This window comes from Osmerus mordax, chromosome 1 (genome assembly GCF_038355195.1).
Source record: "Osmerus mordax isolate fOsmMor3 chromosome 1, fOsmMor3.pri, whole genome shotgun sequence".
Lineage (NCBI taxonomy): Eukaryota > Metazoa > Chordata > Actinopteri > Osmeriformes > Osmeridae > Osmerus > Osmerus mordax.
In genome coordinates this window covers 21,411,877-21,428,336 of record NC_090050.1, presented here as the reverse complement: position 1 = coordinate 21,428,336, position 16,460 = coordinate 21,411,877, and the positions used below count along the sequence as shown (strand labels likewise).

Sequence of the window (16,460 nt, the reverse complement as noted above, 5' to 3'; positions counted from 1 at the left end):
GGACACAACATCATTTTGCACGCCGGGGAATCGAACTGGCAAACTTCAGATTACTAGCCCGATTCCCTAACCGCTCAGCCATCTGATTCCCGTCAAAACCTGCAGGTGAAAACCGGCGGTGATAAGATATTACTGAGGAAGTCAGTGAGTGAAAGGGAGAGAGACAGACTACCTGAGAGACTAACATGAACACAACACTCAAACCAGAACATTAGGAAAACACTCTTGAAATATAATTTATTGCACATTTAAAGATAAACATGAAGTGGCACAATACCCATTTCCATTTTAATCTTGTTACACCAAAGAAAAGAAGACTTTGAAAAGAATTTGTTACAAAATTCTTAGATCTTCCTTTTTTTAATATCATTGTCAGTTTTTTTGTAAATTGTTTTGAGAATGAAAAAGTTTGAGGGACCAGAAACTGCATAGGTTTATGAAACGGCCGCAAGGCTGAAGTGACCACTCTGAGCCTGGTGCTCTGAGCCAGGCGCTCTGCTCACGGTTTCTGATGAGTTCTTGGCTTCACCCTTTGGGTCTCCGGATTGATTCCCTCAGAGGTTCCAGTCCTTATGTTATATGGAGTTCTAACCCTGACAGGGCCTAAAGGCCTGGGACTAGAGTTAATTTGTAACCAGGAAATGTTGAGGGGGATTCCCATTCTGTGACAGTGTGGCAGAGTGTCCCTCTGGTTTGACAGTCAAACGACTTACTCCTGCTTGGCAACCTAAAGCTGAGAAGAGCATGTGCCTCGTTTTACAGGTCTGAGTTTGGGCTTGTAGCTATGCAAACCCATGGCCGACAAGATAGAAAACTGCAGATCTATCACAATATTATTATTAGTCAATTACATAAATGTAAAAAACATGTTGGCCCGCCCAGTTTACAGTATTTCCATCATCATCGCACGTTGGATGGAAAGCGTGCCCCTAAAAAAAAACCTTAGATTTAAGGTTTAAGAAGGAAAAAAACTATACAAACAAATTACATGATAGTCACAGTCATTTGTTGCAAACATATGTACACTTAAGATTATCATCCAATGATTTCATTACAAAAACACCGTGCACCTTCTTCAATACATCTTCCTCCTCCTCCATGATCATCATCATCATCAAGATAGTGAGCACTGTTTTGGCTTCTGTTCATGGACTGTACAGAGTGAATTCATCACCATGACAACCTCTCGTCTCCTCCCTCTTATTATTGCTGTATGGCACAGGTCTTTCAGGCCCTGCCCACATGCAAGCAGGGCCCAGTGTGATGGAGCAGCCACTTTGCTTAAGCCAATCAAATGTGTTCTTGGGAGTTCCATTGAGAGGGAGGTGGATGTAGGGGGGAGGGAGCTGAGGGAGGAGAGCTGAGGGAGGAGAGCTGAGGGAGGGGAGCTGAGGGAGGAGAGCTGAGGGAGGAGAGCCCTTGGCTGAGGGGCTGTGATGGGAGCAGGACCAGTGGGTCTTCAAGGCCCAGACTTCTCCCTCCAGTGGTCTGGGTCTGGGAGACACTTTCTCTGGCAATGGTGAATGGAGACTTTCCATTCAAACTGCCTTTTTAGACCCAGATTTACTTAGATCTACTTTGGGCTTAGCAGAACAGACACAATCTAGCCAATGGTCAACTAGAGCACCTCTGGAGTAAAAATGACATTGGCATGCTATATAGGTATAGAACTAGCTATTGACTATGTGTTTGGTTGGTCTGTTTGAGGCTCAGACTTTTCTCCAGTGCTTTTAAAGCACTCAGGCAAAGGGCGACTAGTACAGGTCAGTCATGACCTGCAGTGTGACATGGCGCAAGAGGGTCCTTTCATGTGTTCTATACCCCATGGAGGTTAGACATTAACTTCAGCTGCCTGCTCCTTCACTCTACCTAGCAGACTCTTAGGTCAGACTGAGGTATGTTTGATTCATCTCAGTTAACATCCTGTACCCGACTCTCGACACTTCATTTGGTGTCGTTGCCCGAGCTAACCTAAATCAAGTGCACCTTAAGTGTTTTGACAGCATGTTCGAACAGTATTTGAAACATAACACCTTACCAATTCACCTCTTCTTCGTCTTCTTCAAGTCAATAATGATTATTCCAACCACAAAAGGTACACAGTTGTATTGACCTGTACGGTCCACATCGCACTCCTAACAACACAGTACTCCAGTTCCACCAGGATTGACAGGGTTACAGCCCACTGTTACCATGGTTACATCAGCAATGAGAACAGAAAGACATAAATATACATCACATAAAGACAGAAGAGTTCCAGAGTTGTTTGACGCTCTTGGAGGAAGAAGAACTTGAAAATACAGAGAGAGAGAGAGAGAGAGAGAGAGAGAGAGAGAGAGAGAGAGCCAGAGAGAGAGAGAGAGAGCCAGAGAGAGAGTGAAGGACAGGCAGGCAAAGGACAGCCCAGACAGACAGACACACACGTTCCTTTGGCACCTGTGCCACGGTGGGAGTGCTCGTCAGCAGGAACAGTTGGAGACATGAGACAGCGAGGAAGAGAGAAGGAAGGAAGGCAGGAAGGAGGGGGGAGGGATGGAGGAAGGAGCTTTGAATAGCTGTCCAACTATGATATCTTCATTCTTCTCACATTCTCTCTTACATCTACTCTGTGATTCCCTTTCTTCTACTCCTAAAGAACCTAGATCAATGCCACTTGCGCCAACCCTAAGCTGAACCACTAGAACCTACTGGGACCTCAACAGGAGCAGGAGGTTCTTCTGCAGGTTCTGTAGATTCTTTAAAGTCTGTTACAGGCAAAAGATCCGCAGGTTTTAAGTGCAATACACACTCCCTGTGGTCATATAGGTTCTAATAGGTTCTTTAAGAGCTGATGAGATCTGTAGGGGTTCTAAGTGTTCTGTGTGCTTCTTCTAAGTGTTCTGTAGCTTCTAACTGTTCTGTGGGCTCTTAGTGTGTCGTGGTGTCTATAGGTTCTCCCCGGGCTGGTACTGGGGCTCCGTGGAGGTGAAGTAGTCTTCCAGGAAGCCCTGGAGGTATTCGAAGGTGGGTCTCTCCTCGGCGTCCTTCCTCCAGCAGGACAGCATCAGGTCGTGCATGGAGCCAGGGCACTCAGCCGGGCAGGGCATCCTGTAGCCTCGCTCCACCTGGTCCAGCACCTCCCGGTTCACCATGCCTGGGTGAATGGGGGAGTGGGGGATGGGCAGGGGGAGGTAGATAAGGAATGGATGGATTATGGGGGTGGGGCCAAAAGGGGTATTGGTCATATTTAGCTTTGATAACCTGTTCAACCATAATAACTTGACTATTACACAGCACAAGCATACATCTCAGGGGGGCCATGTTGACATACCTGGGTAAGGCACTCTGCCCTTGGTGGCCAGTTCTGTGAGGAGCACGCCAAATGACCACACGTCTGACTTGATGGTGAAGCGTCCGTACAGAGCCGCCTCTGGAGCCGTCCACTTGATGGGAAACTTTGCTCCTAAACAAAACATCAACATCCTGGGTTTGTCCAATTCAAATGTTCTCTCTCGTCTCTCCGGTGACAAGAAAGACCTGGGGGGGGTGGTTATTTTACTAGGACAGGATGAAAACAAAGACAAAGCAATAAAACAGAAAATAGAGTGGGACAGGAAGTGAGGGGGAGCGGGACAGGAAGCCAGGCTGGCTGGCGGGCCGGGCCTCACCCTGCCGAGCGGTGTACTCGTTGTCCTCTATGAGGCGCGCCAGGCCAAAGTCAGCCACCTTACACGCCAGGCTGTCCCCCACCAGGATGTTGGCAGCACGCAGGTCTCTGTGGACGTAGTTCATCCTCTCTACGTAGGCCATCCCTGCAGCTATCTGAGGAGGTGGAGGACAGGGGGAGGGAGACAGGATAGGAAGTGGTGAGGGAGAGGAGAGAGAGGTGGGGATGAAGAAGAGGAGGGAGGGGAAGATGAGGGAGGAGGAGTGAGAGAGAGACAGAGAGAAAGAGAGGAACAGAGAAAGAAAGAGGGAGTGGGAGAAAGTGAAACGAGGGAGACAGAGAGAGGGGTTGAGGATAAGCGAGACAGACAGTGAGAACGTGTTTTCCAGAGGCAGAGATGGGACGGTGACATTCTGAGGTGGTGCTGTCTCAGACAGGTGTAGGGCTGGCGCCGGGTCCAACCTGAGAGGCCATGTCCACCAGCTGGGGCAGACGCAGCATCTTCCCTGCATCACCCTTCAGGAAGTCCAGCAGGCTGCCTGAGAGGTGAGGAGAAGAGGCACCAAGTCAATACGTGTGTGTGTGTTCAATACTTGTACAGATTTTAGCACCTCCCTTTTAGCACCTCCCTCACCATGATTAAATATATTTTTTTCATATAACTTATGTCATTTTATTTAAAGCAGGTACATAAAGCATAGAAGGCCCTTGTGTGATACACAGCGTAAGTGTGTGCGATTATAATCTGTGTAAAATGTGTGTATCCAGCAGGGTGACCTTGGCTCATGTACTCGGTGACAATGTAGATGGGCTCCTCCGACACCACGGCGTAGAGCTGCACCAGCTTCTCGTGCCGCAGCTTCTTCATGACCTGAGCCTCCTGCAGGAAGGCCTCGGGGGACATGGTGCCAGGCTTCAGGGTCTTGATGGCCACCTGCGTCACGCCGTTCCACGTGCCTGGAACGCACGCACGCACGTCACCTCACACAGCCTTCACGGAAGACGGCTCAGGGCACGTGCACAGTTTCAGGACTCACTGGAGAAGACTTAAGGGTATTAGGACATCGTGAAGGTGAAGGTCCCTGTGTGAGTCAGCCTACGGTGCATCACTAGGATGTCCCCTGACTCTAGTGTCCTGTGGGTGTGTGTGGTGGGTGTAGAGAGGTTGGGGGGGGGGGGGGTGTCCGTACCCATCCAGACCTCTCCGAAGCAGCCCTGGCCCAGCTTGAGGTCCAGGCGGAGGGACTCCCGGGGGATCTCCCAGGCATCCCGGGCCAGGCCCTGGGTCTGGGGCTTGGACACGGGGCACACCTCCGTCAGGGCGTGGCACAGGCCGTCCGAGTGCTCTGGAGGGGGCGAACAAAGGGAGATGAGTCAAGGTAAAGGAGGTGAAGAGAAGAGAGGAAGACATCCCAATAGGATGAACAAGAAGCCCACCAACACAAGCAACACAGCATGCACGGCACAGCTGGACGACCGCTACTTACTGCGGTAGTGAAAGACCAGCTGCTGTAAGCTACTAAACTGGGTCCTGGAGGTGATGTAGAAGCCTCCGCTGTCCAGCTTGCGGATCTTGTAGTGTTTGACATTCAGGCCTTTAGTGTTGTCATAGTCCAGCACAGACAGACAGTAGGCCCCTGAGAGTAGAGAGGAAGCAGGGAGACGTAAAGAGATAAGTAAGGTCACTTGAACACGTGTGATCTTCCTGCTTGAAAAGCGTATGGTACATTACAGTCAACACACAGGATATCAGCTGCAAAGCTATACCACTAGGAGGCGACGTGGAGTGATGAGACGGAGAAAGTTACAGACCTTGCTGTGGGTGTGTGTGTGGATGGGGGAGGAAAGGGGGGGGGGAAGGGTTAGAGAGCAGAGATTTATAGCCAGAGGGGAAACCCAGCACCTTCTCATGCTGACCTACTTTCGCATGTACTTTGTGATTCACCCGTGTCCATTCACAAGCATCCCCCTCCCCTCATCTCCCCTCGGTAATAATTAGCTTAGCCCTGCAGGTCTACCATCCAGGGACAGTATCTTGAGTTGTTCCCCGTAAAGCTTGGCCATTTTCACCTTTAGTGGTCTCTCTCTCCCTGACCAGGAAGGAAGCTCACCTTTAGTGGTTTCTCTCTCCCTGACCAGGAATGAACCTCACCTTTAGTGGTCTCTCTCTCCCTGACCAGGAAGGAACCTCACCTTTAGTGGTCTCTCTCTCCCTGACGAGGAAGGAACCTCACCTTTAGTGGTCTCGCTCTCCCGGACCAGGAAGGTTCCTCGTCTGTTCTGCACACTCAGCAGCAGTCTCTCGGAGTCCCGCCTCGTTATCTTCCCAAAGTACCACCTGTCAAGCAGGATCACAAGGCAGACACTGACACAGGGCGGAAGCTGCTGGTTGCAGCCACAACAGACAGTGACGCACAGGAGCTCTGTAATTACTTTAAAATGGTGTTATTTAAATGCCCAGTTTGTGTCCAGTACACTCAATGGTAATCAAGCAAGACCCACCACAACGAGACACATTTTACAGATAAAAAAAGAACCAAGAGAGAGGAGAGAAACAGACATATGGAAAAAGACAGATAGAGAGAGAAGGAAAGTGAGAGACGGCTAACATCGGACAGTGGAAGCAGGAAGCAATGTGGATAAGGTGATCAGGATAAGGACTCACTCTTCTGCCTGGATGGAGTCAGACGGAGCCACATAGTTGCTGGGGATGTAACCACTCTCTCCTGTGGTCAGAGAGCGAGCGAGCCACCAGTCCCCTTCCCTGGAGGCACAAACAGACCCACACACACTTAAAACGCCACGACGATGTTGCCTTGGACAACCGTAAACCTTCCCCAGAGTTCAACGAGCAGCCTATATTTCTAAGATGAACACAATTCCTCAATCAGCAGTACGGACAGGGTGGGGTGAGGGGGTTAGCGGATTACTGACCTGAAGCTGTACTTTCTCCTAGGAGAAACCATGAAGCATGAGAAAGAGAGAGAGAGATAACAGACACAGCGCACGTATCAGAACACAGCAGAGAGAGAGAGAGAGCACGCGGCAGCACCAGGGGAGACCTCGTCTGCGACTACCGCTCAGCTCGTTGGTTTAAAGAGCAGGAGAGAGGTGAAGCACTACTTTGACAGGGGTGAAATAAGGGGCTCGGAGTAGCACAGGGGCACCTGTGAATATGGTATTAAACCATTTCAACAAAGACTTTTTTTTTCATGAGTGTTAAGGTTTCATATTTCTACGGTTCCTTCATTCTGCCTTGCCTGAAAACTGTTCTGTGTATACTGAGTGTGAAATAATGTCAGGAAACTAGCGAACATGTCTATTCACACGAGGGCTGGATATGCTACAGGAGACTACTTAAATAAATGTGAAGAGTGTCTGCCAATGGGAGTGATATGATTATACATGAGGTATCCAGATAGTCCCTCTACCCAGTGTCTCACAGCCCGGGCTGACTTAGCATTAGCTGTCGCAGTGGACCTGCAGTGGAGCTGGCCTCCCTCGGTAGGTTTTGTTGCTTGAGTTGGGTTTAACTGGGGAGGTACCAGAGGAGGCTGGAGACAGTGAAAAGGGTTGGAATGGGGAGAGGTTGGAGGGGGGATTGGTGACCCCGCTGGCCTCAGAGGATCTCAGACAGCATGGTGAGTGACACTAGCCAGATGGACTGGATGGACACTGAGCAGACACTGCTCGGGTAGCACACAGTTATCAGTGTTCGGTTAATGTGTGTGTGTGTGTGTGTGTGTGTTAGTGTCCAGAGGGAAAGACAAGCTCGTCCTTACGTGTTGTTGACGATCTGCAGCCGCTCGCCTTTCTGGAAGGTCAGATCAGAAGCTGTTCGTGACTCATAGTCGTAGAGAGCCACAAACGTAGTGACACCTCCTTCGGGTGAGAGAGAGAGAGAGAGACCGAGAGGAGAGTGGGTTATAGAGAGAGACCAAGAGGAGAGTGAGTTAGAGAGAGAATATGAGAATGTGAGAGACTGTAAGTGTGTGTGCAAGAGAGAGAGGAAACCATAAAAAGATTCCCCATTATCCTCATAATGCAACCCTAACCATATATTTTAGTGCACTGTTGCAACATCTATAAGCCTGTGTGAAGTCTCCATCTTCTCTGAATGAAAAATATTGATGTTTGAGCCGGGATTCCTCCGGATTGTTCATGCCGACGGATTGTAATATACACCTTAATGAGCCCCGGATATAGACCACGGAACCAGCTGGCCAATCACCAACAGCCACAGAAACAGATGGCCAATAACTAATAGACCTGGGAACTGGCTGGCCAATCATTGATACACCTGGAAGCCAGCTGGTGAATTATTCATAGACTTTAGAACCAGCTGGCCAATCACTGATGCATTTTGTTTGGCTATCAAGAGTGGACAACAGGCATAAATAAACTGAAAGGCCCTCATGGGTCAGGAGCTGTTAGCCCTGTTCTGGACATGCTGAACAACCATATAGCATGCACACTCACCCTAGCTTGTGTGAGAGAGAGGTTGTGACGTGTTGTGTCTGTATGTAGGATACAATGGACTTATAGGCCTAACTACCATTATATACAGTATACGTTTTAATGTTTTTTTACAATGGAAATGCTATTGCAAATCCTATTCATTCCAACAACATGCAACACCTGCCTTGCAACAGGGCGAAACATGTCGCCTCATCCGATGTTAGAACATGGAGCTTCCTACATTACATTTAGTCATTTAGCAGACGCTCTTATCCAGAGCGACTTACAGTAAGTACAGGGACATTCCCCCGAGGCAAGTAGGGTGAAGTGCCTTGCCCAAGGACACAGTTGGCATGACCGGGAATCGAACTGGCACCCTTTGGATTACTAGCCCGATTCCCTCACCGCTCAGCCACCTGACTCCTACCGTCCCTCTCCCTGACACGACCTGGTCCACCTACCAGCCAGAGGCCCTCTGTGGGGGGATGTGATGCCGCCCATGTGGTCCACCCCTCCAAACAGAGCCAGCACGGGGGTGTTGGTGGGGGCGTGCTGGTGCTGGGGCCCTCGCCTGCCTCCCCCCACGGCAGGGCTCCTGTTGGGGGTCTGGGTCTGCTGGGCGGGGCTGAGGTGGTGGAAGTGGCCGCTGTCGGAGCCTGTGCCGATGGTGCCGTCCAGACTCATGGAGCGCTGGCCCGGCTCCTTGGGCTTGCTCTTGCCCGCCCCCATCCGCAGGCCTGGCGAATCAGGAGTCAGACAGGAGTCAGGTGGGAGTCGGTCGGTCGGAAGATCCAGAAACATTTAGAGTAGGCCTATTCATACCCACTGCAATATCGTGTCATTTATACTCAAAGCGATCGCTTAATTTGATTCCTGATTTCAGGTACAGTATCCCTGCCCCTCATCCTTCCTCTCCCTACCAGTCACTAGCTCTCAGCCAGTCCTTGCTGGAAAAGCGCTGGATCGCTTCCAGCTTCAGTTGGGGCTGTTGAGAATGCAAATACCCAGAGACGAAACACCTTGAAACAGTCAACAACACAGGCAGCCGACGGAGGATTCAAGGTCAGACAATCTGTTGATTCAATCTGCTCTGAATCAATAGAGATCTGCAGTGAAAGCAGCACACAGGGATCAGTTCTACTGGCTGGCTCCACTAGCCTATCAACACGTTAGTAGAGCTAGCTGTAATGTACACACAGACAAACAATCCCAAACCTTTTTTTTGTAAACTACAGCAGGGTGACTCAATGTGAGGATGCCTATTTTAGGCTAGTTGGATCACACGCACACACACACACACATTGATCTGGTTCCGTTGTGAATGGCGGCTCTTTTCCAAACCATGTGTTTAAGCAGCTGTTCTCCTGTCCCTGAGAACAGATCTCTGACACACACACACAAACACACACACACACAGGGAGTGTTTGGGGAAGACAATGCGTGAGAGAGGTGTGTGTGTGTGTGTGTGTCAGACTGGGCTGACTGTGACTAAAGAAGACAGGGGGAAGGAACAAGGAACAGCTGAGAAAAGAATGAGGAGGTGGGCGGTGTATTTAGCATCTGGGTCAGGGTGGCTGATGTGTGTGTGCTTGTGTGTGTGTGCCCGGCATGTATGTATGTGCATGTGTGTTTATGTAACTATTTACAATTTGCAGGTGTGAGAAAGACATTGTGTGTGTGTGTGTGTCTGGTCTGTGATTCCTCTGGACAAGGAGACACTCCTGCTGTGAATACGGAAGGTGTGTGTGTTTGTATCTGCGGAACAGGAAAGCTGCTGTGAGGCTGCTAAATTAGTTCAACTCAGTCTTCAGTAGACATACCACCCACCCCTTGTCATAGACATGCTAGCTTGGCAGTGGTGTATGTGGATAATTTGTTGTTATAGCAGTGGTGACGTGTGTGTGGGTGTGTTAGGAGTTGCAGCCCGGTGAGATGTCATAAGCTGTGTTGAGGTTCTCCTGTTGAGGTTAGGACACAGACAGGCGTTTGACATGCCAGCTTGTTTAAGCATGCCAGCTTTGATTCACGCTGCGCCAGTTCAACAGTCTTCTAGCAGGGGGTGAAGGCATCCCACGGTGCACTGCAGCTTGGCATAATCACAGAGGAGGAGGACCTGAGGGATGATGACTGGTCAATGTTGGGGGTGGGGTCTCAGAGCAGGGCGGGGCTGGGGAGTTGATCGGGCTGGCTACGTCCACCAGGACAGCCGGTCCTGCACTAACCTGGCCTGGATCAGACATTGGTCAATTATAACTGGAGAGACGGCCTAATACAATGAAACCACTGGCTCATCAACAGAATCAATGGCATTGACTGAGCGCTCTGGCTAGCACCTCCCTTCCTTCAGAGGCAGAATAAGCATCCCTGCCCTGAGGGAACACACAGCACACTGTACCAACTCTGGAGATAGATGCAATATTGATACAGTTATCATTCTGGACACGATAATGATGCTCATGACAATAATAATAATAATGAGGCTGTTGATTTGTCGTTTCTCTGTGAAATTCAGAGACATGATGTAGCAGGCTAATCCATACAACCAGGCCTCTACCGAAATGACTTTAGTTCTATCGTCCTATTGTATTAGAAATACACACCGCCCAGTAAAACTGCTTTTGCAGGAACTACTAAAGTACAGATAGTATTGCAAAATACAAAGAACACAAAGCTATATGGTATTCTAGTGATACTGTCAGAGGCTATAATGTGCAGTCTGCTAGAGAGAGAGGAACTCCAGTCATGTTTGCCATGCCCTGAGGGTGGAAGATGACTGGGACATGAGCACAACACCATACACAAATGAGTCACCCCGCATAGGTCAGGGAGAGCCATTCATGGTTCCACCCAGCATTCTACAGAACTGACAAGGATTCTGTCTGGAACCCTATAGTTCTATATGGAAGTCTTTCATCAGAGGGTTGTTCTGCTGAGGGGCCTTTCTTTCACACCCTTCATATGCTATGGGTGGGTGATGATGGGTCGGATGTGGTGTAGAGAGCTGTTAAGCTATAGCGCAACGGCCAACATAACTGACTCACCTGCCATTCACAGCCCTTCCCCTGTCACTCACTTCCTCCCACCTGACCACTTCTGCCAATGACAACCCAATGAACCCCTGTTGACCTTGCTTGACAAACAAATGGATAGGGGGTTTCCATGGTGACCGGGGGGAATACGTTTACATGCACCCTTCCCTCCTTTCTCACTGACTTGAGTCAATATAACAGGTGGCAGCGTGTCATGTTCTACCCTGGTGTTCCAACCCAGCTCACAGTGCATCCAGGTTGCTCAAAGGAAGTGGGAAGGAAGGATTCACTTGACCAGTACTGAGACCCAGCCTTTGGGCTACTCTTCAGTCTCTTCCCTGAAGTCCTCTGAAAGCCACTACCCCTACCCTAGGGCTCTCTAGGCATGGCTATGACCTCATGTTCTTCTTAGACCCATAACAAAAAGGACAAGGTCTCTTCCACACAACTAAAAGAATGAAGCAAGTTGAAGAGAAATATGCCATTGAGGAGACACATGGTTCATCTATTATCTTCACCTTCCCCCCTTCTAACACCCTCCCAACACACACACAAACACACACACACACACACACAAGTGGTTGGAGCAGAGAGGGAAGGTACAAGAGACAGAGATGGAATGAGAGATGGGGGCAGAGAAAAGAGAAAATGGAGAAGAGATATAAGAAGTGCTGCTGCTAATCCTCTTGCGGTTTACTATCCGCCTAGATTGAAGGAATGTTGAAGAACCAGATTGTACCAGTACTCGGACTGCCAATGGAGGGGAGCAAAGACAATATGGGCAACTGAATGTGTGTGTGTGTGTGTATAAGGGGAAGTGTGTGAGCCGGAGAAGAACCAAGCCCTTGTCAGGTTTATGTAGAAGAACACACCCTGGACAAAGCTGCATTGGCACTAAGAGAAGGATTGAAGAAAACATACCTTGGTCTTTCTGTAATTTTACAGTAACCTATTTAACCAGAAAGGTGTGATGCTGGTGTGTACCTCAAACTATTTTAGCACTAAGTCTCAACAAGGTCTCTGGCTTCACTCTGACTTTGACGCATGTGTGAACCGTTTCTGAGAAAAGAATAATGTCTGTATGAGTGTCTTCTTGATATGTTCTGTTCTGTTCAGCAAACCAAATGACAGAGATTCTCATCAGCCTGATAATTAGAACGGTTTTATCAGCTGCAGTCTGGGAACAACACGGCAACAGACACAAGAAGGAAGACCTTTGTGTTCACAGTATTACTTCCTGTGTGGTCAGATAAATGTTAATGAATGTCTTAGCGGTTTCTTTCGTTTTCTTGTGAGTTTGTGTGGGTGTCTTGGGTACCACGCAGAGAGCGAACCGACACATTTGTCATCGATACATGGCATTGTATTATATACATACGAGGATCCTTTCTCTGCTTGTCTCTGATCCTCAGCTGACCTCTCTCTAATGTGCTCCTCTGCCAGCCTTATTGGCCTGTCCTATCGGATCTGCTCACCGACCAGGATGAGATGAGAAGGGATGGGGTGGAGGATTGGAAAAGGATGAGCATGGCCCCCAGCGGTTGAACTCACTTCCGTTTCAGAACATCGCAGAGTATAGTTCTTGGCAACGCGGAGCAGAATCATAAACTCATGTTCCTCACAGCTCTGGTGAGGATGTAGACTCGTAGTCAGGAACGATAACTGACTCAACGTACGGAACTGCTGCTTCAGCATCTAATGAGGAAGCTCTAGAACACTACGAAGCTTCTGACATTCTATACTATACATTCCCTTCAGGGACATTCTGAAGGCCCAAAAGAAGCAGTAGAATGGGGAGAGTGTTCCATGAAAGCAGTACACCGAGATCATACCAACACCATATTCACTGATCTTGACACATATGTCTTACTGTGTCTGATCAATCAGTGAATGGGAATTCCCCAAAGAGTCCTGTATGCAGTTCAAAAGGAATGGGAAGAACACTTCTCTTCTACAGGCTGAGAATCTGCCTAGCATACATCTGACGTGGAGGAGACGATGAACGCTCAGGCAGGTAGCCTATTCTGTCCCTGTCAGCTATTACAATATCAAGTAAACAGATATCACCCACACACCCACACAAAATAATTCCTTGATCAACGATAGTCTGCCATATTGTAACTTCATGATGTATACATGTATAAGTGAATGAGCATGGAGGTGTTTATTGTGGGCCTGTCCTCGTTGTAAACATTAAACGTTGAGGACAACCAATATAGCTAGACAGTGCTGGTGTCTGCTCGAGAGGATGCGTCGGGCATACACGATTCACAGTAGTAGGCATCAAATGGACAGAGGGGAACTGGCAACAACAGAACCCACTTGCACTGGCCATCGGGAAAATAGCATGTAATGTAAAAAAAAACGGTAGCCCAATTAAATAAATGTTTGTTTTGCCAATTACATGCATTTGAAGATACCCCATACTTGCTATAAAACTAGATACAAAGGGTAGGGGCGGGCTTCGGTGACAAAAGCATTAACAAAATGATTTCACCCAAACGTTCAGTTTCCAAATGTAGGGTACAATAGTCTGATAAACAATTCCTTCTCCGGTTTTCAATGAACGACAATTCAGACCCTCACGATGAACACTCACCTTTGAAGGGTCTCGCGGTTTGCTCCAAATCACGGACGCGTTGTGGAGAGACCCGTCCGTATCAAATCCTTGCAGCTGTCCTCATTAGCTAACGGATTAACAACCGATATCGAACTGCTTGAAGGAATCCAGAATCCGCAAGGCAAATCCCATTTAGCAAATTTAGGAAGCGTGGTGTAGAGAGGTCATGACGTGAATCGCCTTGAAGGAGCAGAGGGCACCCGCCTACTCCGTGTGCGGTTCTCCAGATTGCGAATTGCCCACAAAATGGGTTTCTTATCCGTAAGGTTACGGTGCGACCAGTAGCCTAAAATATAAGTAATCTTGAAGAAATATGCCACGGCGAATTTAGGCGATGAAATTAGTCAGCGTGCCACATACGGGCGATAGAGTGAAAACATGCCATGTAGGGAAAAGGCAAGAACACTATGCATCACTGACGAAACGGGAAAGCACAGATATGATAGGGAGACTGGATTACGCTTTTTGCGCAACCAGATTGACTCAGGAATATAACGCCCTTGCTGTGCGAGCAGACTACAGCCGTAGCCTTTAGCGCAGGCAAGGAGTATTTTGGGCCTCAATGTAGACAGACTAACAGGCTCTGTTCTGACGGTTTGATACCACAGAATTATAGAAGGATAGCCGTTTTGATAACACTGAGATTTCACAAGAAATCAAAAACATCTCAAAGTTTACGATCAACATAAAACCACCCAATCCATTTGAAATGTGTGATTTCCAATGTTTAATGACCATACATAGGAGTATGCATATAATACAACCATAATTCAAGGTAAAATGCACATTTAAGACAATCTAAAAACACGTTTAGATAAGCATGTGTTGTATAATGTCTATGCCATAAGGACTTTGTTTGGAGCACCAGTTGACTGTCATTCTACTGGAACTTGTGGTTATGTACTGTTACTGTGGTCAAACCCCAGTAACATTTAAGTACATTTACAGGATTATGATGATGAACAATAACATTCTACGTACCACTGAAGATACAAACAAGCACTCTCTTTCTCTCATGTTCTTTCTCTCATGTTTACACACACACACACACTCTCTCTCTCTATCGCTTCTTCTTGCTCTCTTTCTTTAGTTTCTGGCGAATCTGAGGCGCAGGTCCTTTAGCCTTCTTGTTGGGCTCTGCGGGTTTCCCATCTCCAGCCTCAGACTCCTGTAAGAACAAACACAACCAGCGCATGTCATCCTCCACAAAAGCACTCCTCACTGGCCCTTTCGTCATTCTCATCTCTTTCTATTGTGAAATACTCCCCTTATCTCCTGCTCACAAACCCCCCACCAGAGCTGGACATGCTCGGGGGGGGGGGGGAGCAAGGTTTTTTCAACCCTGTTTAGGGAGAGCTTCCTTCCAGTAGCTTTTCAATATAACCCGTGATACAACCCCATTCAAATATGTATTTATCTGATTGATACATTTAATAAGTTACAATTGGGGTTGGAGCAAACGTTCTACCTCTTCTACCTCTCCAGTAACAGGAGGGCAGTCTAGCAAACGTGGCAGGAGTCAGGACACCACACTTTACACTATCTACAATGTTCCTAAAATACATTTTAAATCAATACATGGTTGGTAAAAGAAATACGTCTGAAGTATTTGTCTCAATTTCCCATTACTGTTTCCTGTAGACGTATTCATAAAACAAAGGTAACTGATTCCGATAGATTAGGTTAAGGTTTCTTCTTTAACATAGCATTTCTAGCATTTCCACAACAATTCCGTCCTTGCACGATTCCATTCATTATTGGCAATAACATGCAGGCAGACATTCTCTGTTGGACCACCACACGCTAGACAACACTTTCCCCCTTCCATGTTAGCTGCAGTCTACAGGCCTACCCTACCTGTTCGTGTGTCTTCGAAGATGGTATTATGATGGCCAGGATGCATATGAGTTGGAAGATAGCCCCCAGGAACAGACCATAGCGGAGCAGGCTTTCTAGCAGGGTCGGCTCAGGAACCTCCGGGGGTGACAGGTCCAGCTCCGCTGACATGATCCTGCCCTTGGAGCTAACGTTTTGTAGTCTGTGCGTCGAAATCACGTAGACATATTAATTCAATACAAGTAGTAGGCTGGTAGTACCTTTGTAAGACTCACTGAGTGTGGGTACACTGATGTTTTCATTATGTTGTAATATATCGGGCATACGTCTAGTTAACGTAGGTGGGGACAAGCCTTTTTACCAATCTATATGCTAACCCTACCCCTGCTCTAACGCTAATTATTGGTGTGGATATTTCAATGGTCTGGCATTTGTAACGACTACGTTCCTGTGCGCCCCAAACCTACGCCTCATCTATGGTTACAAATAGTTGTGGTAACAGTCTGTTAGTGAGCGAACCAACGTTCTAAAAGCAACGAGAGCAACAATGAAATCTTACCAGAGCTATGATTAATTTGCCCTCCTTGTAGGTCTACACAAGTAGACTAAAGCATTGAATGTATCAGAACGGTACCTTATAGCTTTTTATAGTGCAAAAACACACAAAAGGAACCTAAGATGTTGTGTCGGAAGTGAGGTGAATGAAATTCCATCCGCTTCCGATGGCCATGTGAATCCCGGGCAAATGTCTCCCCCTACAGTCTTTCAGAAACGATCATACACGCGCATCCTACGATCCTTGATTGTCGAAATTAGTCATCCTTTTACTTGGAGGCTATTGGGTTCATTCCATTTAATTCTGACAGATTAT

The 16,460-nt window shown here is 47.9% G+C and overlaps 2 protein-coding genes across 2 annotated transcripts; both read right to left on the bottom strand.

Moving 5' to 3' along the window:
• Window positions 1-218: 218 nt before the first annotated feature.
• Window positions 219-14,146, bottom strand: LOC136952186 (proto-oncogene tyrosine-protein kinase Src-like). The gene is made up of 12 exons (XM_067246925.1): window positions 13,733-14,146; window positions 8,566-8,841; window positions 7,429-7,528; window positions 6,312-6,410; window positions 5,881-5,984; window positions 5,134-5,283; window positions 4,837-4,992; window positions 4,424-4,603; window positions 4,109-4,185; window positions 3,648-3,801; window positions 3,311-3,442; window positions 219-3,133 (listed from the first exon to the last, which is right to left on the bottom strand). The coding sequence occupies exons 2-12, from the start codon at window positions 8,831-8,833 to the stop codon at window positions 2,925-2,927; spliced, it is 1,629 nt and encodes a 542-aa protein (XP_067103026.1). The 5' UTR covers window positions 8,834-8,841; window positions 13,733-14,146; the 3' UTR covers window positions 219-2,924.
• Window positions 14,147-14,470: 324 nt separating this feature from the next.
• On the bottom strand, window positions 14,471-16,276 carry manbal (mannosidase beta like). The gene is made up of 3 exons (XM_067242486.1): window positions 16,149-16,276; window positions 15,611-15,791; window positions 14,471-14,921 (listed from the first exon to the last, which is right to left on the bottom strand). The coding sequence occupies exons 2-3, from the start codon at window positions 15,758-15,760 to the stop codon at window positions 14,814-14,816; spliced, it is 258 nt and encodes an 85-aa protein (XP_067098587.1). The 5' UTR covers window positions 15,761-15,791; window positions 16,149-16,276; the 3' UTR covers window positions 14,471-14,813.
• Between the last annotated feature and the right edge of the window lie 184 nt (window positions 16,277-16,460).